Source organism: Triturus cristatus, chromosome 4_2 (genome assembly GCF_964204655.1).
Source record: "Triturus cristatus chromosome 4_2, aTriCri1.1, whole genome shotgun sequence".
Lineage (NCBI taxonomy): Eukaryota > Metazoa > Chordata > Amphibia > Caudata > Salamandridae > Triturus > Triturus cristatus.
The window spans coordinates 148742948-148770833 of NC_140586.1; the positions used below are offsets into that span (position 1 = coordinate 148742948).

General features: G+C 44.3%; 1 protein-coding gene across 1 annotated transcript in view; it reads right to left on the bottom strand.

The window, feature by feature from the left end:
- FAIM2 (Fas apoptotic inhibitory molecule 2) overlaps positions 1-27886 on the bottom strand; it is a 232310-nt gene that overhangs the window by 92086 nt on the left and 112338 nt on the right. Inside the window, exons 3-8 of the mRNA XM_085600053.1 lie at positions 21501-21601; positions 20090-20154; positions 17904-17957; positions 17416-17466; positions 4259-4298; positions 771-808 (exon numbers count right to left, since the gene is read on the bottom strand). Of these exons, the coding sequence (XP_085456179.1) occupies positions 771-808; positions 4259-4298; positions 17416-17466; positions 17904-17957; positions 20090-20154; positions 21501-21601 (349 nt within the window). The remainder of the gene's footprint in view (positions 1-770; positions 809-4258; positions 4299-17415; positions 17467-17903; positions 17958-20089; positions 20155-21500; positions 21602-27886) is intronic.

A 27886-nucleotide genomic window follows, 5' to 3' on the forward strand; every position in this document is an offset into this window, starting at 1 on the left:
AAAGTTGAACCGAATACACATTCTTTTTAACAATAGCTACACTGAGGCAGGGTCAGACTGACCTATAGGGCAATCAGTTCGTGCCTGATGAGTTAGTCTGACAGAGATGAGTGTGTGGGACTTTTTTTTGTCAGTTTGTGGCCCTGTTTTGTGACCAGGTAGGCCTGTTTTAAGTGTTGATTTCCCCTGATATTAAAACAAACATTGTCTGCAGCAAAAACAAATGTATGTAGTCTCCCATACCTTGAAAAAATAGCCACACAATGCGTCTTTATAAGTTAAAAACTGGTCTGATTAGCAGATTGAGACCTCTGGTTCGCTAATGGGGGCCACTTTTATTTTGGTGCCCAGGACAAATTTTGACCCAGTGTGTCTCTGCACTGAGGAAATGCAATGCAAGTAGGCGCCCTGTGACTAACAGGGCTTTCAACACTTTCTCTCCACTCTCACGGGTGGTGTTTCCTTGTCAGCGAGATTATAACTGCGTGAGGCATGAGCCCCAAAGCACATGTTTCCTGTATCACGCCTAATGCGCCTCATGCTGGGAGAAGCCGATGGTATAACTACTGCTCCTACTGACATCACTTGGGTAGCACACTCGAATACTACATTGTACAGCAAACTGCGACGCCACTTTCTGAGAGTGGACTCAATGTCAAGAAAAGGAATGCAACCTAGTTACCAATCTTCCAACCCACCTCTAAAAAGCTCTTTCAAAATGAGTATGTCAGAACACTTACAAAACTAGCCACCATAACTTTATTTGTTACCTGGACAGCATTCCGGTAAGGTAGGCCAATGAGAGGGTCTGCAAAGATAAAACATAAAGGTGTTATTCTCTCATGTCATGAACGCAAACCTTTTTGGCCACCCCCAAAGGATGCAGTATGGATGGAGGAAGATAAGACTTTTGTGATGTACACTTTGCTCACACAAATTAAATTCTGGGCTGATGCAGAACAGCTATGGAGAAGACTATGGAGACCATTTGAGGTTCGGCAAGAGGCCTGCTAGCCACCATCCATCTCCAGAAGGCTCTATTGCGAGATCTCTACCACCCAGGGCTGCTCATGGTCTGAAGGCAGGAAGTTTTGTCCACAGGCACATTGAGTTTGTTTTGTAAAACAAACATCAGTCATTTTGGTGGGCAGGGAATGTATTCTTTTTGGTCAGGTGGTCTCTGTTTGATTTCCCTCCTGGAACTACCATGCCTCACAGAGATGTCCCTGGCAGAGAAATATCATTACGGTACCCAACCCTAATTAGTGTGTCTACTGTCACTGTGACCTGGTGGCCCTGTGTGTACTGACTTACCGGTCAAGGGTTTCTTCTAGCGGAGCCTGTTGAGGCACCCCAGGAGGAAAGCCTGCAGTTCCCCCACTCATCTTCTTGCTTCCCTGCAGAACCCTTAACTTTTGTCATATTATATTTTAATGCATTGCATACTCCTGGTAGCGTGCACCTTAATAACCTTGTAAAATTCGGTGCTCAGTCTCAAACTGTACCAGCAAACAGGCTCAAACTTCTTTGAAATGTTTATGAAATTAGTAGCAATCTCCAAATCATTTTAGAGACAGTGTATCATTTTCTTATGTTTTTATATTTGTAAAGGTATGTATTGGTCGCTGTCATTATATTTTTAGTATTTTGCAAATCAAAATAAAATATAAATATAAGACAGGAAGCATAAGACTCTGAAAAGTCAACCATTTACAATAATAAACGACACAGTGCGTAACTGTATTTCTTTGAAATCCGCACAACTGTAGACAAAATCGAAGGAACACATCTATGAGGGAGAAAAGCACAACAGAAATGCTACACTACAAATGGCATATGTAACAACAAGAGGAGGGACAATAGGGCTTTTTTTCAGGTCCAGCATACGTGCCCAGGGCAATGTGTATAAAGATGGGTATGCAGTTCCTAAGGGTGAGGAGACATATAAGGTCAGCGAGTACTAGGTTCGATATGTAGGGTCAATAAGTGAATCCTATTATTCAAAGTGAGAGGGGGAGACCCCTCTTCGGAACTGGAGCCCTCACACACCCAGCAAGCTAGGCGTCATGCTTTATCATCTGGGCTTGCTCCTCGTCGGGCCGGCGCTGCAATGCCTGACGGGCTCCCATAAATACAGTCTCTCCAGTGTTGTGTTAAAAACACAATTTTATTCATACAGTTTTTAAAGAGGTAGTCAATTTGTTCTAATCTCTGTGGTTTCAACCCCCTTGCAGTTTGTGGAGGAAAAAGGTGTGAAACCATGGTTGATCAGAAAGCTATACATTTGTGTAAAGTAGACATTATTTTGAATTCAGTAAGGGGTCATTTGAGTAGATCCCTCTGGGTGTTCCTAAAACAACTTATCATTTTCATCTGTAAATGTTTGTCACGATGACCGATTTACAAAAGCAATATACTATTACTTGCGTCAGACCCTTCTGTTGACAAGGATACATGGGACCTGATTACGGTTTGGCAGTGTGGGAGCGGGACGGCCATGTAGGCGCCCTGCTCCTGCACCGCCAAACCCGTGTGCGCACTGCCCGCTAGATTATGACTTTTTTAGTCAGTGGGGGATGGTTCTTTGGCATTTCCACAGCAGTGCCTATAAACACTGGAATGCAATCTAATACTAGGTCTGGGCTGGAAATGTAAGTCCAGCATATTTACATGATTATGTTGTTTGACTGAATGCACATACTTATGTTACCCCTTCTTTTGTATTTATGCTTATTATTTTTCTTTTCATTATACCATTTCGATATAACCATTTAAGTTACATTTTCATAATTAATAGTTGGTTTAAATTCATTGGTATTGTTATATTTAAAGAGGGAGATGTGTTGAATTTACCTATGTGTTCTTTTTTACTTTTGTATTGGCACTTATTATATTGCTGTAGCTAGAGGTAGAATGTCCTTGTGGTATGGAATTCATTGTGTCAAGGGTGGTTCTTGTCAGTTAAGGCCTGAGGACTTGTTGGCCTTTCGCTCCCTGTATACTGAATAAAGAAGATTCTTATTTACCTTCTGAGGTTTGTGTATGGTGTATACACAACAGATATCCAGTAGGTAACAAAGAATGGTAAGTCTCAGATATTTCACTAACCCTGGGATGACACAAACATTTTTGGAACATGCTAAAAAGACAAGATCCAAAACAAACCACAATTGACTGTGGCAGAGATGCTTCTGATGAAGATGATGTTTTATCTGCTTGAGACGCGGAGGCTGAAGTGTGAGAGTAGAGGGGCGATTTATTCTTAGTACTGTATTCATAACCAACCATTTGTTAACATTCTCTTCCTTCCTCACCTGCATTTCCCCCAAATTCGCCCTTAGTTCCTGTCTCTTGTTTCGAACGGATTTTTGTTATAAATTCATGTCAGTGAATATATATTTGTTGCCATGGCAGAGATGGTGGACTTCAAGCTCTCATTTCTTCAGTATGTATGTCTACGTTTTGTCATTTTTTCCGCCTCTGATTAAAATCAATTTTGTCCTAAGATCACCCTCCTTATAATTGACATCTTAAAAAACCTGAGTTTCAGCCCACAACTGTACCATGAGGCTTTTCACAGTACAAATATATTTAGATTGAACCTAGGTCTGTGCTGGAAATTTGAGTCCAGCATATTTACATGATTATGTTACTGGTGATAAGATATTGGTACAGTGTCATGGATTTCCCCATGTAGTCCTTATTCCAGAAGTGCCTACAGGGCATCATTTGAAATCCCCTGGTTATACTGCTACTCAGAACTAAACCTGGTATATGCTTTAGGCAGCGTCGTGATTGGCTGGGAGACCCTGGGAGCCTGGGTGCTTCCGTTCCGAGAGAAGAGGATGAAGGAGAGGTAGTGGCGTTCACATGTAAGTAATTTTCATTTTTTTCTACCCCCACTTGCCCCCACCCCCTGCCACCGTGCCCTATCAGCTGCCACTGCTCACAATTCTGACGTTTATGGGTGTAGAGTTTCCATTCCACCACAACTGTAAAACTTGGACTCGGACACCAACAAGGGAGTTGGCCAGAGCTATTCATTTTTTTTATAACTCATGCTTACCTCAAAGCTTTCAAGTATTTTGACTTAGAGAACCCCGAATCACAGAACATTTAAAATAAAAAATCAATTTTAGCCCACTATAAGTTTGAGGGTGGATTATTTGGGAGATGAGAGAGGCTGACTAGCAGCAGGAGGGTTGCAGTGCCATGCATCACACAATTCATGCACCATATTTTACAATCCTTTACTTACAAAAATACTCAGAAGGATCAGATTCCATGGAAAGTATCGTCTGCAAAACATGGTACATTGAAATATTAGCCACATTGTAAATAAAAGACATATTAAAGCAGTATATAATATAATGGTGTCAATGCAACAATAGTTCTAATTGTGACAGTAATAGGAAAAATTGTTTGCTTCCAAGACTAGATCTGCAGATTAGTTATATACAATAGATCCAAAAGCTTGTCGAACTAAACCTATGCTTTAGGATGGTGACATGAATACCTACAAAGTGCAGTACTTTAACCCCTTCGACGCTCATGACGGAGCGGTTCCGTCATGAGCGTCGGTTGCGCTGTGCGCATGACGGAACCGCTCCGTCATGGCCCCGCCCACGCTCAGAACCTTCAGCACCGCGCGGAAATCCGCGCAGCGCTGAAGGGGTTAATAGAATACTAACATTATGCAGACCAAGTAGAAAACTGTGCTCATGACATCAGAGAAGTTATGAAAACCCCAACTCCAGTGCCAACTGTAGCCTCCTTGTGGGACCATTGTTCCAAGCAACGGATTTTGGGTGGATGACATGCTGGTCTCGACAAACCTTCAGAGCACGCTACTCCAAGCTCTCCAGCTGCCAGGAAGTAGCTCTCCTCTCTGCATCCCAACCTACTAAATTAGAAGCTTTTGCTTGATTCAAATAATATATGTATACCCAAATTGAGAGTGTATATTTGAAACGAATATATGGTTCTTTTCAGAACTCAAAAGCTATTTAGAGAAAAATGTCGGCATTTCCAAAATGTATTTAAATCTGATATTTGCATGATAAATCATGTGGCACTGGGGAGACTTTTTATAAATGTTACTACCTCGATACCCGAGGCATTGCAGCTAGGGCTGTTATGTATTACCCATGCAGGAACATTCCATATTGGCAAAGCCTCTCTTACTGCTGGCAGTCATGATGGATGCACTGAGGTGATCACTGGTAGCATTCTTGCATATGCTGACCCTTAACTGGAAGTGGTCACAATAACAACGCTAATAAGATTAGTAGCTGTCGTTTACTATAGCCTTATAGCCCGCCGTAGCTGTAGCGGGCTATACTGGCTATTAAAGGCCCGCTGCAGCATTAAAGGCCCGAGCCGAAAGCGAGGGACTTTAACAAAGCAGCAGGACTTTAATTGCCGGTATGGCCCTTCTACGAAGGGCTATAAGGCTATTAGAACATTCTGCCACTAGAGGGCAGAATGTTCTAACAAATAAAGCCTTCAGGGAGCGTGAGGGGATTGGCTCCCTGAAGCCTTTGTTCACAGCCAGAGCTGTGAACAAAGACACATTGGAATGTTGGAACTCCATCCTTATACCAGCCATTATAAGCCCGGAGCACTCCATTGTTTTCAATGGAGCTACCAACATTCCAATGTTCTAATTGAACTTAAGTAGGTTTTATTACAGAAAAGGTTTGAGACCCCTGCTTTAGAGTTTGTATTTCATGTTACGTAAATTGCCAGAATCCTACGATTCCAATTGAAATTACTCCATAACCTCAAGAATAACTTATGATAATGTACTACTACGTGGCCTCCCTAAATCGAGGATTTGTATTACTCAAAGTGGCTGTTCATGCAGCAGACTGTGCGATTTCAAATATGACAAGGTTCAAGTGCATCACACCTGTCCACTCATCTCTCCTATCTCTTCCCTGGGACCAAAATTTGGTTAAAATACAGTCTGCTATGAGTCTAATGAAACATCATAACACTCTTGAATATCTCTCTGAGAAACCCCCGTGCTTCTTGTAGTGACGGAACCTCACAGAGCAAAACCCTGCTCAAGGCAGATGTTCCCAAATTTAAAAAAGTCTCTAAACCTCCAATAAAGCACATTATTGGCTGTTAATTACCCTTCCCTTAGTTCTAGTGCCGAACCGCCGGCAAGAGAACATTACATGGAAGGGGTAATTCACAACCGTTATTGCCCTGGAGATGTTGGCAATAAGGCTATTTGCATCCCACCCGCACTGACCAACACCCATAATAGGGAGTGCTGTGGAAGCTTCAGCACAGCCTCTCAACTGAATTTGTGTGGCTGAAAAAGCATGGCTCCATTCTCCTGCTGCACCCCCGCAGCCAATCTTTTAGCAGCAGCCGGTCACAGAGTACTGTTTGGGTTGCTACTCTTGTTTTTGGTGAAGGGCAGCCCAATCAGCCAAAGTAAAATAGAAAATAATTTGTTTACATTTTTCTACTTTGGCTACTTGGGCTTTGCTTTGCCAAAAGCAAGAGGGAGCGGCCAATCATCCATGTGTGAAACAGCATCTGCTAGAGCAGTGATACTCAAAGTGTGGCCCGGGCGCCGCATGCGGCCATCCTGACCGTAACATGAGGCCCTGGGCAGCAGCAGCACTGGGCTGCCGTTTACTCGACTTAACACTAACATGAAAAAAAAAGTTACATTTAGAGAAAACACTTATTTAAAGGTTAATTGCAGCTAGGGAAAGGAAGTAACGAGGCCCTTAACTTTAGGAACACCTTCATTTTTAAAGACAGCCACTAGATATACATGCTTTGCTTCCCCTACACCCACTTTACACCCCCCGCTGGCATCAGTGCGGCCCTCGGTCACACCTTAGACCAAACTCTGCGTCCCTCGGAAAAATGTTTGTGAGTACCCATGTGCCAGAGAATATGCTGAGGGAGCACTGCAGGAGGGTGGGGTCATTTTATGCACCGGAACATTCAGGTGAGCGGCTACTGATGCTCCCACAGTGCTCGCTGTATGCCCGCATGAGAGAAGATGGCAGCTGGCCAGCCTCACAATGTTCCCTTTGTGAGCCTTTAGCATTAAATATAAACAGAAAAGGGGGCATTCGATTTGGTTAGCAAGCTCCCAATGTTCTACTCTAGGTGCTAATCTCTGGTAGTATCCCACATGCACCTTGGTCTTGCAGTTTTAAGACACCCTTTGACTCTTACAGATGTGTACATCTATGTTGTGATCTCATGTACACTTCGGTCTTACAATGTATGTTGGATGTTATGTTATGTTATGTTATTTATATTTTTATAGCGCACAGCTGCCCCAGCAAAGGGGCGTCCTGGCGCTATGACAGACACTACAACATAACACACAATAAAAGAAAAAGAAATTAAACAGACACGGGAAACAGGAAAGTTTTGATCGCCTGCCTGAAGGCGAGTAGGTCTTCAAGAGCTCGGATGTGTACCGGGAGCGAGTTCCATAAACCTGCCACGAGCACCCTAAAGGAGCGGCCACCCATTCTGCTCAATTTAAAGCGTGGACAGACAGCCAGGTGAAGCCCCTCCGATCTCAAGGATCTCAAAGGAGTGTAGGGCGTGAGTAGGTTGGCAAGTGCCGGCGGCGAAGAAGATTTCAAAATTTTAAAGGTCAGGCACAGCGCTTTGAACTGGATTCGCTGTCTGACCGGGAGCCAATGTAAGGCCGAGATAGTACCAGACACTGAGCAATGTCTAGGGAGGCCCACAATGGACCGTGCCGCGGCATTTTGTACCATTTAGAGCCTAGAGGCCTCTGCTTGATTCACCCCTAACAGCAGTGAACTGCCGTAGTCCAGCCGAGATAGAATAGAGGCCTGGACCACAAGCTGTCTGGTAGGGGGATCAAAATACTTTAAAACCGGCCTTATTCCCCGCAGAATGCCATAGCACGTGGCAGCCACCTTCTTAGTGTGGTCCCTGAAGGTGAGCGCAGAGTCCAACCAGATGCCTAAATTTCTCACTCCAGAAGCTGGAATGGGAGTGACACCCAACTCTGGTGGCCACCACTGGTTACCCCATAGCTCAGCGTGCTTCCCTAATACCAACACCTCTGTTTTGGTGGCATTTAACTGAAGGCAGTTGGTGCGAAGCCAGCTTGCTACTGCCATCAGACCCGCTCGGAATCTGGGGGCCTCCACCTCAGGGTCTCCACTGAGTGTCACCGCTAGCTGTGTGTCGTCCGCATATGAGGCCATCGTAAGACCCCACTGTTTGACGACACCAGCCAACGGTTTCACATAGAGGTTGAACATTGTAGGGCTCAACGAGGATCCCTGTGGTACCCCCAGCTCCAGGGGATAAGTGGCGGATTGGCCAGGTGGTATAGCCACTGTAAAGGATCTATCCGATAAAAAAGACCGAAACCACTGGAGGGCGAGATCAGTCACTCCCGCCTCCTGTAAGCGTTGGATCAGTATATGGTGGGACACAGTATCGAAGGCAGCGCTTAGATCTAATAGTAAAAGCGCTGCCGTACGGCCTGAGTCCAGTACCTGGCGAAGATGTTCCGTGATGTAGAGTAATGCCGTCTCGGTACTGTGTCCCGACCGGAAGCCGTTCTGACTGGGATCCAATATCTGGTTGCGAGCCAGATGCTCAGACAGAACAGAGTTGACGTGGGCTTCTGTTACTTTGGCAATCCAAGGCAACAGGGATATGGGTCGATAATTTTCTGGCAACCGGGGGTCAGAGTTGGCTTTTTTTAATATAGGAGTGACCACTGCCTGTTTCCATGCCGTGGGTACCGTTCCGTTGGACAATGACATATTGATAAGATTCAATAAGGGGTCACGGCACAGTGGGGAAAGTGTGTTGATAAAAGCTGGCTTTAACGGGTCCGAGGGAGAACCTGACTTGACCCTGAGGCTAAGCCTGTCAAAGGTCTCAATAGTCAGTTCAGGTATCATAGCAAGGGTCTCATATCCCATCGTATCGGGGGCAGTAACCTCTCGGTTCTGGTGGAGTGTGTCAAAACCTTGGTAGATTTTTTCCACTTTCTCCACAAAAAAGGAGGCCAGCTTGTCACAGTGGGAATCTGTGCAAATCACCTCTGAGGTGGATCTGTTTTTCATAAGATCCTTTAGTACCTTGAAGATCAGTTTAGAAGGGTTAGGGCTGGTAGCAAATTCTTGAGCGTAAAATGCGGCTCGTGTTCTGCAAATAGCTCTATGGTAGAGCTTCAGCTCAGTAAAGTACCGAGTTTTCAGAGCAGGGTCATAGGATCTTCTCCATTCCCTCTCTGTTTTTCGGCAAGCTTTTTTCAGTTCTGCGAGTGACTCATTATACCAAGGACTAGGTGTTTTTGTCCGGCCCTTCGACCACCGTAGAGGTATAAGAGAGTCCAAGGCATCGGTGATCCAATCGCAGAACTGTTGGTAACCTTGTTCCACATTAATAAAGGTGCTCAGAGGTTTCTGTTCCAGTATGCTATAAAACTCTTCAAGCCTAAGCTTGTGCCAAAGCCTTTTTCGGATAGGTCTGTCCACAGCTATAAAAGGCTTATCGTGGACCGGACAAAAGGCTTCTACCAGCAGATGATCAGTCCACCCCATCAGCCTCGGATCTGACAGCCTCACCCCATCAAGTGTGGAAAAGAAGGGGTCCAAAATATGGCCCCCTGAGTGGGTTGGAAGGGTGACGAGCTAAGTGAGTTGAAGAGCTTCAAGGTTCGCCAACAGAGTGCTCACAGTAGTGGATGACCCATTATCAAAATGGATGTTAAGGTCCCCCACGATGTTGAAATTGGCACAACCAAGTGCTATAGGACTGACCATATCGGCCAGTGCGGACCTGAAGACAGAATCATTGCCGGGAGGACGGTAAATGAGCATACCACTGAAAGTGAATTGATGGGAAAAAGCGACTTTAAAAATAGCACTTTCACATGCAGGTAGTCCCGACGGTTTCCATTCAGCTGGAAAACAGGATTTGACTGCCATAGCAATACCACCTCCTCTTGTGGTCCTATTGGTAGTGAAGACGGTATAATTCTGAGGGAATGCAAGATTCAGTATGGCAGAATCCGAATCCAGAAGCCAGGTTTCTGTCATTAGAAAGACATCGGGGTCCTCTTTCTCCAGCAGGTCATAAATGGTCAGGTGATGTTTTACCAGCGATCTAATATTTAGACACCAAATACGAAGATCTCGAGATGCAACACACGTTCGCGTGACAGGAATAGCATCTTCCAAGGAACGGATTTTAGTAGGGCTCTTCAGTGACCAGCCTTTGCAGGCACAGCTGTAAGGGCCAACTAAAGGGTCCACAGGCTTACAGACACATCCTCCGGACCTTTGCCCTATGTACAGCAGCTCGGACCGTGTGTAAGACAACATACCTGCCAGAAGCGGCGAAGCGACACCGCGACGAAAACCAGAGCCTGCCCCGCCTCGCGCTGCCTCGACGCGGACGAGCGCAGACGGGCAGGACTCTGGCACGACTCCGGCTAAGCGACGGCGTCCTCACCTGCGCGTCCCGCTGCGCGGGGGAGGGGAGCTTTAAGTAGGCTCACCAATCCCAGCGCGAGCGCGAGGACGCTCCAAGATGGCGCCCGAAGCTACATTAACATCCCTACCCAAAATGGCGCCCACAGTGAACCACCCCCGAGATCCAGGCCCGCCAAAACGGCAGTGAGGGAGCCAATTATATGCGGAATGAGGGAGGGGGCAAGACCCTGCTAAAAACAGGGGAGAAGTGCAGCAAAGTAAAATAAAACAAAATCACAAAATCAGGAGTATTAAAAACGAAGCGCCAGCAGCAGCGCCAGCAACAGCGAGTGTGCAATAGCATAAGCGTCTGTCAAGGCCGCCTCGAAACTGAGTCCGCCTTAAGTAGCATATATGTTAAACTACTGTGTAAAGTACACAGATGTCATATGGTAGGTTTTTGACACACTGTACCAAAAGCTGAATAAATAAAGCATTCCCTGCTATATCGTCTATAGAGATACATCCTTACATACAAGCAACATTTTTTAGTCTCGAAAAGTATATCTTCTATATATTCACATGGCTTGTAGACAACACTACGAACAATTAATACGTCTGTGGTACAGGACTCTGGGAAATACATTATCATCTAAAATTGTTTCAGAGGAACAAATTCCATACTGCAGCATCTATCTGCCCTATAATCGGTTTACCAATACTAATGCTTTAAAAAGTTTGATCTAATATCCTGGCTGTGACTTGTAAATCTCAGTATGTAAAATGAATCTTATTAAAAGGTGTTTCAGTGACAAATATATGTCTTGTAGTTTGTGTCCTGCTGGGTAAGGTTATAAGCTGATCCTGTATCTCTAAGTACGCTATGCAAAGTATTTCCTTCTTTGACAAATTATAGCATTCTGGGACTTGTAGTCTTGATTTCTATCAATGAAACACTGTTCCAGACAAAAACAGATCATAAGAATGTGTAAAAGGAAACCACAGGGCTGAAACATTGAGTCATTGATTATGTGGTTTAGCTGGCAATCTTAAGAGGGGAATCCTGCAAGAAAGACATACTAGCAGCAAAGCCAGGTAGACACCCAGCTCACTCAGAGACTTGCAAGCACCTACGAAGACCACCTAAGGCAGCCATATCTTGATGCCGCCTTAAACAAGTCAATTTTAAAGCAAATTTTAGCAGTGAGACTCATGGTGCTGCCGATAAAAGACATCATCACGCGCTGGAAAGCTTTAGAGGCAGTCAGTACTTGCAGACTCTGTTACCAGTATGAGGAATCCATGGCTTATCTGGTTTGCACATGCCGTTTGGCACAGGCACGTCACACTTTACTGAAACCATTGTTTTTAAAATACGGAACGCATACTTGCACAGATGCCATGAATCTTCTTTTTAACTTGGAAATCCCAATGGAACTGGCCAGATTTGCAAAATTTGCACATAAGGTGAAAGAACTTTTAGGCAATGCCTCGCGATCGGCAACTTGATGTTGCTGATCGTGAACGAGGAAAACGTCTCGCCGGGATGTTATTTTGCTTGCTCGCGGTCCCCAACTTGACGTTGAGGACCGTGAGCAAGCAAAAAATTACTGCTGCACTACGCTACGCTAGTTTGCACTGTGCTACGTGCAATTCACGTAGTGCAAAGTAGTGCAAACTTCGCAATCTACGTGAGCGTAGCGTAGTGCTTTACCCAGGCTTAGATTTTAGGTGACAATTTTGAAAATACAACTTTCAGAAAGTTGGCATTTTCTTGTCCTTGCCTTCTGATGCCTGCTGCCAATGTCCTAGGTCACATGGCGGTGAATAGCTTCACTGTTAGGCTTTGTGTATATTCCCTAGGCAGCAAGACAAAAGGGGACTAGATGTTGGCAGGATGAGCCATCCTGCTAGGATGAGCCATCCTGCTAGGATGGCGCTGGTGGAGCTGTTCCCTGCCCCTCTTACACCTCAAAGGGCTGCCTCCAGCACACACACACAAAAGAACCTTACACTAGCCTTTTGTCACGTTAAACTTCTTGAAGCCTTGGCAGGGGAATTAAGGAGGTTTTCAGAGCCAGATATGGGTGTAGCCTAAAAGATTTCCTTTCAAAGGCTTGCAACAGGTATAAATATTGGACCCTCAGAACAACTCTTCAAAACACTCCTGGGCCTGCACACATTAAAGAGGAAGGACTGCCTTAGTACCCAGAGGACTGTGCTGCTGCTTGAGGACTACCTTGTTCCCAGAGGACTGCCCTGCTACTTGAGGCTTGACTTGTTCCCCAAAGGACGACCCTGCTGTTTGAAGCCAGCCTTGTTTTTAAGAGTCCTGACCTGATGCTTGAGGTCTGCCTTGTCCCCCCAGATGACTGCCCTGTTAGATTAAGGCCTACCATGCTCTCTGACAAATAAGACTTGGCCTGCTCCCTTTAACCCATGATGTCTGAGTGACTCCAAGGGACAATTGGCTGACCTACTGTTCTGAGCTACATGGACACAACAAACTGCAAAGGCCTCCTTGCAACTGACCAGCTGACCTACTGCAACTGAACCTGCCTGGACCTGCAACTGGACATGCCTGACCTGCCTGGGCCCTGCTGACCTCTGCTGGAGTGAGTTCCTGATCTCCAAGAGGTGCCTTCCTAGGGCCTGAACCCTTGGCTGGCATCAGTTGAGCTCTTCCTGTGACAAAAGGAGAAATCCTAAAGTTTGGGGATTTTCAAAACCATGAATGGGCATATTGGTACGGAGACTCTGTCACCTACAATTACCACCAATGCACAGCTCCGGTGAACCTGACTCTTCACATTACAGTGACCACAAGTAATGACTGACAGAGTGAGATCTGCACTTCGTGCTACAGCAAAAATGCCCAGCAGAGACCTCCAATGCAAAGCTCTAGCAACAAACATCTGCAGCGGCTTACTGCATCTTCACGCTAGAGCAACGACCGTCCGCATTGCTCTCCCTGCTCCTTACGACCTCCTCTGCAAACTCTTTGTGCCGGACTTTGAGCATGCAATTAGTTTCGCTGGACTAACCAGGTCCCTGCATCCGGCCCACACTCCATCAGGGTTGAAGTGAGCTTGTGACTTACTCCTGTTCTAGCAAGACCAGATAACCACCAGAGGTGCACTGTGCTTTTAGGTCCTATATCTCTGGTTCTACATATCGGATTTTTGTAGTTTTGGTGACATTCTATTTATTAAAGCATATTCTATTTTACTAAATTGGCTTGGGACTTTTCTCATGGTGTGTTCTCACTTTATTACTGTTTGCGTACTGAATACATACTTTTCACAGTGCCTCTAAGTTAAGAATGACTACTTTGTGCCAACATACCAGATAGTTAGGCACAGGTTAATTTGGTGACTTTTTGTGGGTCACTCTGACAAGGATTGAGGTTGTTGCTTCCACCACTCTTGACCAATGAACCAATTTCCTACAATGTTCAAGATCTCTGAATAATATTTCAACAGTGAACAATAAATCACTCCAACTGTATATACAAAGGGGCAGATTTACAAGCCCCTTCCGCCACTTTTGCGTCACTTTTCCATGTTAAAAGTGACGCAAATGTGATGCAAGGGTCTTGTAAATCTGCCCCAAAATGTCTATGTAAGGGCATCAATTTCTATCTGTTCTTTGTAGTTTAGGAAATTTAACAATTACTATTTAATAAACACCACTAAAAGTGGACTTAATGAAACTTCAATAACCTTTTTTATTTTTTATATTCTAAAAGAGTAAAAATAAAAGGCAAATGTTGCTTGAGGCTTACCAACTCATTGAAAGGAAAAAACTGGACTGTCGCTGAAAGGCAGCTAAGGGCCACCACAATCCCAGCATGCATTACAATGGCAGTTAATGCCTCACTTCTTTTTTAATGTCACAAATACAGACAGCTTAAGCTGTCTGTTGGAATGAGTATTGTTTTCAATAGGTAGCGTATACTAAGAGTGGGTTTTGGGTCAGCCCCTTGCTAATCTTGGAATGCCTTTGTTGTCTGTCGGAGGTGCCGGCTTCTGAATCAAAGACTTTCCTCCCCTATTCATGTGTTTGTACCTCCCAAACAATATTTCAGTCTCAATGTGTTCTGATTGGATGAGTTGTAGCCTTCCACTGCTGACTTGGTGAAACTCTTTTTTTATTTTACATTTGGCACCATATAAGAGTGCATGTGTTTCCTTGCTCTCTTCCCTGCCATACCTTGCACCTTTTCTTTCCACTCCCATCCCACTCCCTGTTGATACTCATTCTGCTCTCCATCCAGCTGCCTATCCCGCTTCCTGTTTTCAATATGTTTCCTTATTTTCCTCTTTTTTTACAAGGTAGAGTGGCAGCTGCTAATTACCACTTGGATGCTTACTTCCTTTTTTGCGCTCGCTCATATTTTCTTTTACATTTGTTCGACATTTAATTTACTGGTCTAACACGGCAATCCACCATGTTGACTGGTAAATTATCAATGGCCACCATGTATCACTACACAAGTGCAAACACATGTTATGATGTGGGTGTGCACATGCATCACGATGATTATGCAGGCACCATTGGTCATATTGAAGTGGATTTTCTTTAATAGCAAACCCGTTGCAAAACTGCCAGCCATGCACGTACATTCAGCCTATAACAAAGCATTAGCAAAGCCAATAGCTCAGCCTTTCGGAGCTGAGACCTATTGCCTTTGTCAATGCTTGTTTACCCCTTATTATCAATATCAAAGAAAACTAGCTCAGCCTTTTCAGATTTATACCAGGTTAAAAATGATGTTGTGGCACAATTTTACACTTTAACCAATGTCTTAATGTCTGCCTTCATTCTACAGACATTTTTTCCAGGAGGTTCGTGTTTTCCCTTTCCTCATGGAATCTTATCCTTCTGTTTTCTCACACTTCCAAATGCTATTAACTCTTCCCTGAGGGGATGAGTTCTACTCTGAGAGGAGGAAGGGGTGACAACAACTGAGCAACATGCTGTTCTATGCCATTGCTAAGCTTTGTTTCTGCATTTGTGCTTCCTCCAAACCATCTTCCAGTCGGTCAACATAAGATTCATGTACTTGCTTTGTGAAAAGGGGAATGGCCAGGGCGGCCATCCCCGATAAGACGTGGTAGTATCGATCCATAAAGCAGGGTCTATTGAATGTTCAGGGCACTAAACTTCCAGCAGCAACCACATTGCTGCTCATGAAATAAATCCATTTCTACTCTCTGGCTGTAGAAAAAGAAGGATAAGAAAAGTGTGTTGGTTCCACCTGGCACAAGAGGTCTGCAGCACAGAGACTCTGGAGTACGGTACGAGTACAAGAATTAAGGATATGCAGCCGCGGTCCGCGTTTTCCAAATGCCAGGGTTGAAAGAGTTTACAAAGCGATTGGTTTCTCCAAGGATGCCTGTGCAGTGCTGATCGAGAAAACATAAAAGTGGCATGTGGAATACTTGAATTCATTTCACTACTGATAATGACTCTGGGCGGAATCCCATTCGTAGATTATTTGCCAACTCCACCACTAGAGAGGAACCAGCGACATGCAAGTCAATAACGCCATCGACTCAAGCCATGCCAGAGCATGTTCCTTCGATGCAGGAAAACCAACAGTCAAGGGCGTCCTGTAGGCCTCATGAGTGAGTTAGAGCTTGGGAGTTTAACAAATGACGGGACTCAAATCTGGGTATAACTGTTGCATTTAAGTCGCCTGACTGAGACTGAACTGTTCTTGTTGGAGCAGGATCAAGTCTTGTTCGCGTGTGGTTCATTGATAACTATAATGCCATAGATGAGCTAAAACTGATGGTAAAGAATTATCCATAATCCAGATTAATTCACACATTTACGCCCATCACTTTTTTTGGCTTGATAATAAATCCTGCGAGTGTGCACAATCAGGGCCCCACAGCTTCGCCCTACACGGCTGTCTTGCTAACCACAACTTCAATGTGCTGGAAGGTCTGAGGCTGGCCAGACCCTGCTGTCAGCGTGGGCCATTCCTGGACATTATCTCCATCTCTCTCTCTAGGAGAGGGGCTGCTTAGTCTTTTCACAATGTCCATCTCCCTTCCCTCTGAAAGTAATCCACCTTCACTAATTCCCCTCCTAATCTGGGATTTCACAGTGTATCCGGGTACCAGGCATGCAGGTGCCATATCTGCAGCTTTGCAAGTGCCCCTACTGCTGTTCACACACTACTACCTTTTTGAACCACGACACTTCCAGTCGATTAATTAGCACACACATCCCTTAGTTGTCCATAAATTAAAAATAACTTTAAAATCATATCTAAAGCAGGACCTTCTCTCGTGACTGCCTTTGGAGCTACAACTTCTCCAAAACTTTTTGACGCAATCTCTTTCCATAATGACACGTGGAAGGTAGGATGGATTTCTTCTTATCCCATAATGCTTACATCTGTAAATTCTCGACTTTTTCCCCAGCGCTTCATGGCTGGCACATTTCTGCATTGAGACCTGATTGCACCGCCTCTGGGGGCATATTATCAAGAACGGCGTTAAAATTATCGCCGCTTTAGCAGCAGGAAACTACCGCTAAAGCGGTGATAATGGGCTTGATAATATGCCCTTGAGAATTCCAATAGTAGCCCAGGTTCACACTAGAACATGGGCTTCTTTTAGAATTCTCAAGGGCATATTATCAAGCCCATTATCGCCGCTTCTGCCGCTAAAGCGGCGATAATTTTAACGCCGTTCTTGATAATATGCCCCTTAGTGTTTGATTAAACCTGTCTTGTGCTCCAGACACAGGCGTGGATTCATTAATTTGGGGCTTTTAATGGTCAGCTTGCACTAAAATTGAGTGGAAACATAGGTAAATAGTTAATTTCTCTGCGACTCACAGTCTCTGTCAATATGTTGTCATGCCAATAATCTGAATGGGTGATTTTGCAACAATGACACTTGATATTTTAGGTGGGTAACCTATCAGATGGCCTTACCTTGGTCCCGAGCAGCAGGCCAAGATCAAGTAAGTCACAAAGAAAACAGCACTATTAGAAACAGAAAGAAACATATCATGTCAGGTACTTTTTAGGATCAGTGATGTGTGTGAGAGAATGAAAGAATTGGAGAAGAGAGATGGGGCTGGGAGAGAAAGAAAGAAAGAAAGAAAGAAAGAAAGAAAGAAAGAAAGAAAGAAAGAAAGAAAGAAAGAAAGAAAGAAAGAAAGAAAGAAAGAAAGAAAGAAAATAGAGATATGGGGAGAGCATTGAAATGAAAAACAAATAAAATTGAAAAAGGGAGAAATGAGAGGGAGAAAGAGCGATGAGAGAGAAAAGAGATAGGAATGTAACAACGAGGAAAAGCAAGAAGGAGACAGAGAAAAGTTTGCAAGGATCACAGAAACAGAAAAATAGACTTAGGGAGTAATGGAGCATTGACAGACAGAACGAGCTCAAGAGAAAGTGGAGATGGTAGAGAGACTTACTAGGAGGCCCAGTACCAGGCAGGATTGGACTGCACATAGTCTTTAACTGGATCACTGTGGGGGGGGGAAAAGACCTTTGAGAATTAAGAAGGCTGTGAATTTACACTGTATCTGTAAGTTTACTAAACAAATAGCTGTTAATACAGGTGTCTACATTATCGGCTAGAAGAAAAGCCCTCTGCCTTTCTCCAAGATCCCACACTCTAGCAGCCCAGATATAATAAATAATATTCACATAAAACGCTCTTAGATATAATTAGATGAAGGGCATTGATATTTCATTCATAGAATTACCGGGTTCACTGAGATTTGACCAGCACCTGTTAACAACCAGGTCGAGAGAGTGGGTGTAAGGTGCAGCTACTACATGGGCGGCTTCAGAGAACTTTGGGGCATATGTACAAGCCCTTTCACCATGGGAACGTCACTTTTTGTGATGTTCCCGTGGCGATAGGGGCCTTGTCTTATTTACAAGGCAGCGTTAAGTGAATAAGGCCCCCTTTCACGCTATGCTTAGCGTGAAAGGGAAGGGCCATGGGTGTTGCAGAGGGCATTCCACCACAACATCCACTGATTTTGATGTTCCCCCATTTACAAGGGCAGCGTAATCAGGAGACAGCGCCAAAATTAAGACCAGGGAAAAGCTGGTTTTAACTTGGCATAACGAGGTGAAATGCTTTATTTCTCCTCGTTTTTGCTTTTTCCATGTGTGCTGCCTTGTGCAGCACACATGGAAATAGCAAAACACCTTGGATTTTTTATGTGTAGGAAAGTGTCCCTTCCTGCAAATAAACAATCTTTTTTTTTGTAATGACATTTTGTAACTTCTATGTGTGCTGCATTAAGCAGCACATAGAAGTGACAACATGGCATTTCAAGATTGTTTATGTGCAGGAAGGGACGGACACCTTCCTTCACATAAATAATCTTCCCCTGCACCAGTGCTTAATTTGAGCCGGTGTTTTCCGGTGCTCAGCACCGGCACTTAATTGTCAACACCATAATTATAACAGTCCTCCACATGGTGGCGCTGCTTATTTAATTTAGAGATGAGCAGAACAATGGTAGTGTAAGTCTACAATATACATTAAGATTGCTAGTACCTGCCTCCCCAGCCATTCCTTTAGCATTGGGAACCTCGACTAATCTGAACTGTCTCATTTACATGCGAGAGAGATGGCTAGTAGTTGTTTTGGCAGCAATGACAAGGGCGATGGGCGGTGCAAGCTGCAGTGGCCTCCTGGTCAGAGCCCTGGCACTTAATATTTTACAAATTAAGCACTGCCCTGCAAACAGACAACCTTGCACTATGGTGCAAGGGTGGCTGCGTTGGCGCTACACTGCTAAGTGTAGCGCCAGCGCAGGGGGAAACGCAAGGCTGGACCATATCCTTGTAAATATAGTGCAGCCTTGCGTTTCAGAAGTGGCGGAGTGAGGCGTTAAGCCATGATGGCTAATGCCTCACTCCACCACTTTCTCGTACATATGCCTCAAGGTATTAACCTGTAAAACACATACGGCGTGTTACCTTGAACACACATGGCAGTTCTCAACCAGTCACCTGCGCCAAAAAGATATACAAAGCAGGCCAAAAGCATATGATGGTCATACAGGTTCACTAAAGGTAACAGTGATATACAACTGAATTTGGATCAACCCACCTTCCCAGCGGTCCCCAGATTGAGACTATGTAATGATGATAATCTCACTTGAATTTCCGATATTCAGTAAGGCTAGCTTGACATAATCAGACCAGACACAGATGATGGTGACATCACCAGAAATGAGACACCAACATTTCCTCCTGAGACTTTGAAATAACCTAGACTGATGAACCAACATCCTATCCCATGAATGTGAGAAGGGCAGGTTTAGGGCCATGATAACTAAGCCTGGGATTGTGAGAAGCCAGGACTAACAAAGACCAAAGGCTTCACTGTCTCAGCTATAGATGGGTCCCTCTCACCAGTAGGTCTGGGCCCACCAGGGCTGGTTTTAGCGTTAATACATAAGGGTGGATCTCAGACTCCTTCTCATACGTGTTCTCAGCTTCATCGTCTGAACGGTGAACAACTTCCAGGACTGTCCATCCAGGCTTCAACAAAGAAGATACTTCAAACAGTAACAACAAGTAAGTGAAACTCAGAGCAAAACTCAGCGAAACAGAGCAAATGTGAATAACGTACCAAAAAGTGAAAAGAGCAACTATGGCCACTGTCACGAAGAGCTGGATCATAAGGATGGTGTACACCTGGAACCAGAAAAAAAGGGTCTGTGAGTGTGCGCCTAGGAGGGGGAGCCAGCACTATATTGTGAACATAAATTGATTCCAGAGAATGATGAACAGTCGCCCTTGTGAATCATAACACAAAGAAGAACTTGCTGTAATCAACAGGTTTGAGTCTGCCAGATTCACTACTTAAACAAAAGGTAATTTCTTAATTCTTTGTCACTAGAACCTTTCTAATTTTGTACTTTTTTCCCTGCACACTGTGACAGTTTTAGAATATATCTGTAATTAAGAAGGAAATGAGAAGTCACATGTAATGTCCACTGCAAAAGCCAGAGTGGATCACCAGTACTAATTACTAGTCGAGTCAAGATGAAATATGTCCAAGTGCAATTCACCGTTGCACGTGCACATCCGCACTTCAGTAATTGATGGAGTCACCGTTACGATCAATGGGATTAGATGGCATTTAGAACCATGACTTCAGCGGCGCTGTCATTTCCTGACAACACCCCTTTGTTTCTTTTGACTGACAGTGTTGTTGCTGTTTTTCTTGTATTTTGCGGGCACTGCCCGGCTCTTGCAGACAGTCTGTGACTCAGTTTAATCATTTTTCAACGAGTTTCTTTCTGCAGCACTCGCCAGTCTATGGAATCCACTAGATAACAATATTCCAATGTATTTCCTACGGGAAAGCAAAAATCCAATAGACGTCAATGGGAAATTTGTAAACTGCTTTCCTACAGCACACCAGTCTAAATGCACTAGACACAGGCAGTTCCATTTTGGTCTCTGACATATCCTTGCATGTTAAAACTTTCTTAGCATGTCCTTCTACGTTTCTATAAGATCTCCTACTGGAATACTGCAAGGGTGACTTTTAGAAATATCAGCACAGACTTTTCCTAGTGTTCACCTAGGGGTTCTGGACCCCTCCTGTGCAAAACCCATTGACGTTAGTTTCACCAAGAAAAAGCTGATTTTCACTGAGGCAGACTGTGATTAATGTGTCTATGAACTCTTGAGTACCTCAGCAATCAGCACTGTTTGAGCTGTGTACGGTAGGGGATGAACGTAGACATCTTTTGGGGCGGTAAGGTGTTCTTGAAATGCCATATACATTTTGGCAAGAGGTCCCAGCCACTCCAAAGAAATATTTTTTCTCCAAGAACTCTGCAGGGCTCTACAATAGATGTGCCTGGGTGTGAATGAGTAAGGGGCTGCAAGGTGCCTCATGCACTAGTATTCAACTTCTAAGCACTTGGGCTCTGGAAAGTTCCATGGCAAAAGATGTGCGGTTGCAAGATACAGAATCTATGTTGACAGACGAATAGACAGAGTGAGAACGAATCTTTTATTTCGCTTACCTTCCTTATAAATATCCGACGCACATTCTGGTCATCCCAGCTGAACGCTGTGAGCATCTCTCTATCGTCTTGATAATGAATGTTATAGTTGGGACGTGTGTCTGGAATAAGAAATGCAGAATTTTTTTCACAACCCAAATTAGACAGATTTTAAGTATGCCCCTGCGAAATGTTTATTAACTTGGGACAATACTCATGAAATTCACGTATTTTGCATCATGAACATATCTTACAATTGTTTGACATTCCACAATCGTGATATTTCAGGTACGTTTTGCTTACAGGAGACAATTTTGAGGAGAAAATGTCTCGCAGGAACTATAAAATTGCAGCTAGAATGTATTTTCTGATTGAACTATTAGTCAATTTTAACACGAGATACCAGACGGTACAATGCGTGGAAAATTCACAAAAATCGTGCAAAACAAAAAACCATCTCGAAGACCTTTTCTTTCATAGCACAAAGGCAAAATATGCGCAAAACACTACAGGAGTAAAGAAGGCAGAGCAAATACAAACAAAATCATGTCAAATAGCGAGGAAAGGAGAGAAAGAATGGAAACAATCAGAGAGCAGAGAGACAGGTTTCCTGCTACTTCAAGTGAACTAGGCCATTGCCAAGAGTGTCAAGCAAAGTCGGTCATTGCCAAGTAGGGTAACGAACAGGCATGGGTGCAAATTCAGGACCGCAAGTGTAAAAATTCAGGACAAATGGTCAAAATTCAGGACAAAAATTCAGCACAGAAGGTCAAAATTCGGGACAAAACTTTGGGACAAAAGGTACATTTTACAGACACATCAGTGCCATTGTGAGATTTAAAGCAGCACTCATAGGATGTAGCTAATTGGGACCTGCAGTGGTGGACTAGACTAGAGTGCAGTCCTCTGAGTGGCCAGATTTATGTGTCAGATCGCTTCAAGCATTCCATTTCTGTTCAGCTGGTGATGACTTGCATAAGGGCTCGTACAGTACTGAGTAATGGATAAGACCCATAGCGGACAGGTCTTGTGTGAGGATAAGTACATTAAGCAGGAAAAGGAAGTTATTAACCAGCCTGCATAAGCTATAATTGGCTGCACACTGCTGAGTGTTATGGTATTATTGTGGGTCAGAGTGGTTAGATAGGAGTTGACATTTCTATATAATGACCTGCCTAGTGGCGTGCCATATATCAGGCCTCCTTATTTTACCTGTATATTGGAAATAGTATACTGATTGGGCCGTTTCATTTCTGTGAGCTGTAAACTGCAGATTCTCTTTGATACACAGAAGTGTGCTACAGACTTGAAACTGTATACATTGTTGAGGCTTTATTGTAGGTCAGAAAGAGGCACTGTCTTTTACATACAGAACATGTTCTATTGAATGGAAGCAAAATGCCAACATGCAGATTTACTGATAAAACTATATAGCGCACAAATACGAATGTGGGTAAATGTGGTTTCGGCAAATATGTATCATTTGAACATCACGAAGTAAAGTGTCTTGATTATTCTGATCCTATTAAAACTCTGTTTCCAGCACACTTCTGAATTACAAACAAGTTGTCCGTTTGTGGTTTCCTAACTGCTGATATGTTTTGAAACATTTTAACAGTTCCTTTGCAATATGTAAAAGTTGTGTGTTACAACCAAACTGACAGCTTCAAAACTCAGGTTTCAGAAAATAACACAGTAGTGAGTGTTGACTTTAAAGATAAGAATTTATTACTACCCAAACAAACCTTTTTTAACAACATCAGGATAATGAAAAACTGGGAAGAAAACATAACTTTGAAACCTCTACCATAGAGCTTGCATTCAGCTCTTTGATGGCAGCTCATAGCTCACTGTGCTAGATTATGTATGTAACTTATGAACTGCACAGTAACAAAAGAATCTCAGAGACAAAAGCAGTAACCCACTGAGATCTGCACATAAAACACTGCTCTTTGGTATGCATGGTACTCATTCTTTGCAGCAGGCATATTAACCCTTGGTGCTACATTAGATGATTAAAAACTGCCACTAAACAAAACTCTCATCTCTCTCCAGCAGGTACATTAATCATCAGAGTTATCATGACACTTTGATGTTGCCTGAAAACTGTTGGCTATACAAGGAACTATGCAGGTCCAGCCCCCAGAAACAAAACTGCCCCCCCACCCTTCCACCCTCCCAGGAAAACACCTGATGCTGGGTATGGCCTTGATACCACCCTCCAATGGTGCCCCCATCTTCACATAGACCCTCTCTCAAGTGTATTTAATTTCTTTTATAGTGCTAATCATCCGAAGTATGTACAGCAGGGTGTCGGAGTGTGTTACATCACAGACATATTATATAGAGATAATGACTCATAAATGTGAAAGTCAATGTATAGGAAGTGTTACCTAAGACAATGAGGGCTACAAGGTGTAAGAGTCATATGTCATCTATACTGGTAGGCAGGGGTGTAGCGTGGGCAGGGCCACAGGGGTGGTTGCCCTGGGTGCAATATGCTTAGGGGTGCAAAATGTTAAAAGAAAAAAATATTGTGGTGGAAGGGACTTGAGTCACGTCTGCAAGTGCAGTGTATGTTGTCTTGCCCGCCTTTCTCCACAGAAGGATTGCACGAAGCTGTACCCTCATGCACCTCTCACGGCCTCGGGGAAGATGGAGGGTTGCTGCTTTCCTGGTGGCACGGGAACAGCGCCGCACAACAGTTGAACGTATCTTGTTGTACCACAGCACCGTACAAGGAATTTGTTTCTCCTTTTTTGCAGGCAGAAGGAGCATTTCAAGCCCGAGTTCCACGTTTGCTGCCTGACGTCATGTGTCAGTTTGGGATGGCAGGTTGAGTCACCCAGGGGTGTGGCATCTATTCATTCTTTCATCCATCATTCAGTCTTGCACCATTCATTCTGTCCCTCTATCTGTGTGCCCATCCATATCCAAACCTATTCAACCATTTGCAAACCTATCCATCATCTATCCTCTCATCCATCTTTTCACTCATCTATCCCTCCATCCACCCTTTCACTCATCCATCCATCCTTTCACCCCATCCATCCTTCGACTGATCCATCCACATTTCCATCATCCATCTATTTACTCATCCATCAACCCTTTACCCTTTCACCCATCCAGCCAATCCTTTCACTTACTCATCCATCCATCCATCCATCCATCCATTCTCCCAGTCACTCATCTGTCCATTCGTCCATCCATTCACCATTTCACTCATCCTTTCTTCCAGCTCTTCACCCTCCCTTTCACTCATCTATGCATCCTTTCACACATCCATCCATACATCCTTCTTTTCACTTATCCATACACCCATGTGCCCATCCATCCTGTCAATCATCCATTCATACTTTCACTTATCCATCCAGCCTCCCTTTCTCTCTCCATCCCCCTTTCACTTAGCCATCCCTTCGCCCATCCATTCACCCACCCATTCATGCACTCATCCACTCACGAATCCATCTATTGACCCTATCACTCACCCATCCTTTCACTCATCCATCCTTTTTCTTCTACATCCATCCACCCTTTCACTCATCCATCCACCCTTTTGCACATTTACTTTCCCTTTCCCTTTCACTCACTCAACCATCCTTACATTCACCCTTTCACTCATACGTCCATCCATTCACCCTTTTACTTATTAATTCATCAATCCATCTCCCCTTTCACTTATCCATCCACCCTTTCACTCATCCATCTACCCTTTTACTCATCCATCCACCCTGTTACCCATCCATCCACCATTCCAACCATACATCCACCATTCCTCCCATACATCTATTTATTCACCCTTTCTCTCATCCACCCTTCCACTCACTCATCCACCCATCCATTCTCTCATTATCCATCTATTCACCCTTTCACTCATCCATTCATTCTTTCACTAATCCATCCAGCCATCCACCCATCCCTTCACTTACTCACTCACCCACCTTTTCACTTTAATTATGAGTTGAGCCTTTGTCTGCAGAGTTGCAGACAGAAGAAGCCCATCAAGAACTTCACCCTCGCTGTAGTTCCTAAAGCATGTGGTGAGGTGGGAGAGGGTTCACTATGCCCCTGCACATAGGGAATCTGAAAACTTTGAAGTCATGAGTCCTGCATGATGCACAGTGCCAGGACGTGAGGTGACTGATATGGTTTTGTTTCCAGGACTTTAAGTGGGTTGAAAAAACTTGGGGGTCTCACTAAAGAGCGCGTCCGATTTAATTAAGGGCGTGGCTGAAAACACATTCACAAAAAATCTCTGTTTAGCACAGTGTGCTGCCCGACTGGTATTCTGCTACTTCTGTTATTGCATCCAGATACTTAATACATTACACCTACAACAAGCCAGGATTATTGGCTTTGTCAATGGTTGTTAGTTACATAAAATAAAAAAAGCAGCAACTATGGCTTCGTTGTATATAATAGTGAAAATGCTTCAGTTCTAAAATGATGAGACTGTGAAAAAACTATAACCCCTTATTTTTAACTGCTTTTCATAAACCAGATTCTGGACATTTCTTCCATCTGGTGAGGTGCGGCATTTTTCTTCATGTACTGTTAAAACATAATTCCCTGCCCTAGGCAGGAGGAGGCCCATCGCATGCTTTAACAGCACAGACTGGCTCATTGTCATTCTGTCTGTGACAATCAGCCGGCATACAGAATGACAGTGGGTCGGGTGGGGCGGCTCTTGTGCTCAGAAGATGAGTGCAAGGCGGCCCAATCAGTGAGCTGAGCCTTCCTGCAAGGGAACAGCGCTGCTACCTGCAATGCCAAAATTACAGACAAAAGGCATCCGTACAAAAGATCATCATGGACAACGGATGTGAGATCTAAATCACGGAAGGTCTGTGAAATTTATGGACGGTTGGTCACCCTATTGGCAAGTGTGGCAGGCAATAGGGGGTTTCGTCCATATCTGTTTGCCCGACAGGGTCTTGCTGGACCTGACTCAGAGCTGAAGGCAGCCTCTTTCTGACAAAAAATATGAGTTTTGAAGAGGAGCATATGCTGTCATCTGTGCCGGGGGCCAGCCATGGAGGTAAATTATGTTGACTGAAATGAATATACAAATGTGCTATCTCTGATATAAAACTGGAGCCTGGGCGCCTCCAGTGTCCCTTTTTTCGTCAGCACAGCTGCAGTCAGCTGCAAGAGTGCATGAATGCATGGGCACTTCAATTCTGATGTCACCTGTCTGATTGGACATATTATCTCTGCCACAGTCAGAACAAAACAGAATCATCAGTGGGAGCTGCTAGAAATGGGGGGTTTCAAATTGGCAGAGGTATGCACCTTTGTCTAAATAGGGACCCTTGCTTCCAATCAGGGCAAGGGAATTCCACACTTTAGATAACTCCTGCTCACTCCCTTGGTACCTTAGCATGAGCAGACAGGCTTATCCCAAAGGCAATATGTAAAGTATTTGTACTCAAAACACACAGTAACACAGTGAAAACAACAAAAATAGACAACACAACAGTCTAGAAAAATAAAGTATCTTTATCTAAACCACACAATACCAAAACGACAAAAATCCAACATACATGTATCAAATTATCTCTTTAGAACAGTTATTTCAAAAATAGAACTTGTAGAAAAAAAATAGCTCCAACCGGGGCCATTACGACGTCGGGACAGGTATAAATCCAAAGTACGGAGCTGACCGCGAAGGGCGTGGCCTTCGGGCACGGAGTCACACGGACCCCCAAACAACAGTACCTTGGAAAACAAAGCCCGGGGACTATGCACAACATCGTGGAGGTGAGGCGTCAGTGCCGTGGTCAAGGCCGGTTCCCTGGTTGCCACGGGGAAGGTGAGGAGTCGAGTCCATGAGGAGGTGAGATGTCGAAACCAGGACAGGGTTTGTAAGGCAGCGTCGGCGGTGAGGAGTCGGTTCCAGTGAGGTGATGTCAAGTCAAAGAGTTTATGAAGTCACCCTCATCGTTTATCAGCACTGCAATAGCGGGATGCATGCGCTGGCGGTGATGGTGTCAGTGCGAGTGCTAGCATTGGGAAGGGCAATAACTGCAGGCATCGTCAGGTGTCGAGGGGCGTTGGAGCTGCGGTGCAGGAGGGACGGTGAATCATGCAGTTCGCAAGCAGTGCCCCCGAGTTCAGTGCAGGTCGCGGCATCACTGGCAGCGTCACTGATGGTGTAGGAGTTTTTTCTTGTTTTGCAGCAACAACCACACAAATCTCAGGGCCCAGGAACTGGAATTGGTGCCCTTTAGAATGCAGGAGTCCATGGAGGAGTCCAGGTGCTGGTCAGTGGGCTGCAGGTGAAGTCTCTGTGGCCCTGAGAGTTCAGAACCAAAACAAGAGGCAAGCACACACAAGCCCTTGGAGATTCTTCTTCAAGCAGATTCACAGAAAAGTTCCAGTCTTTGTCCTTTCCTTGGCAGAAGCAG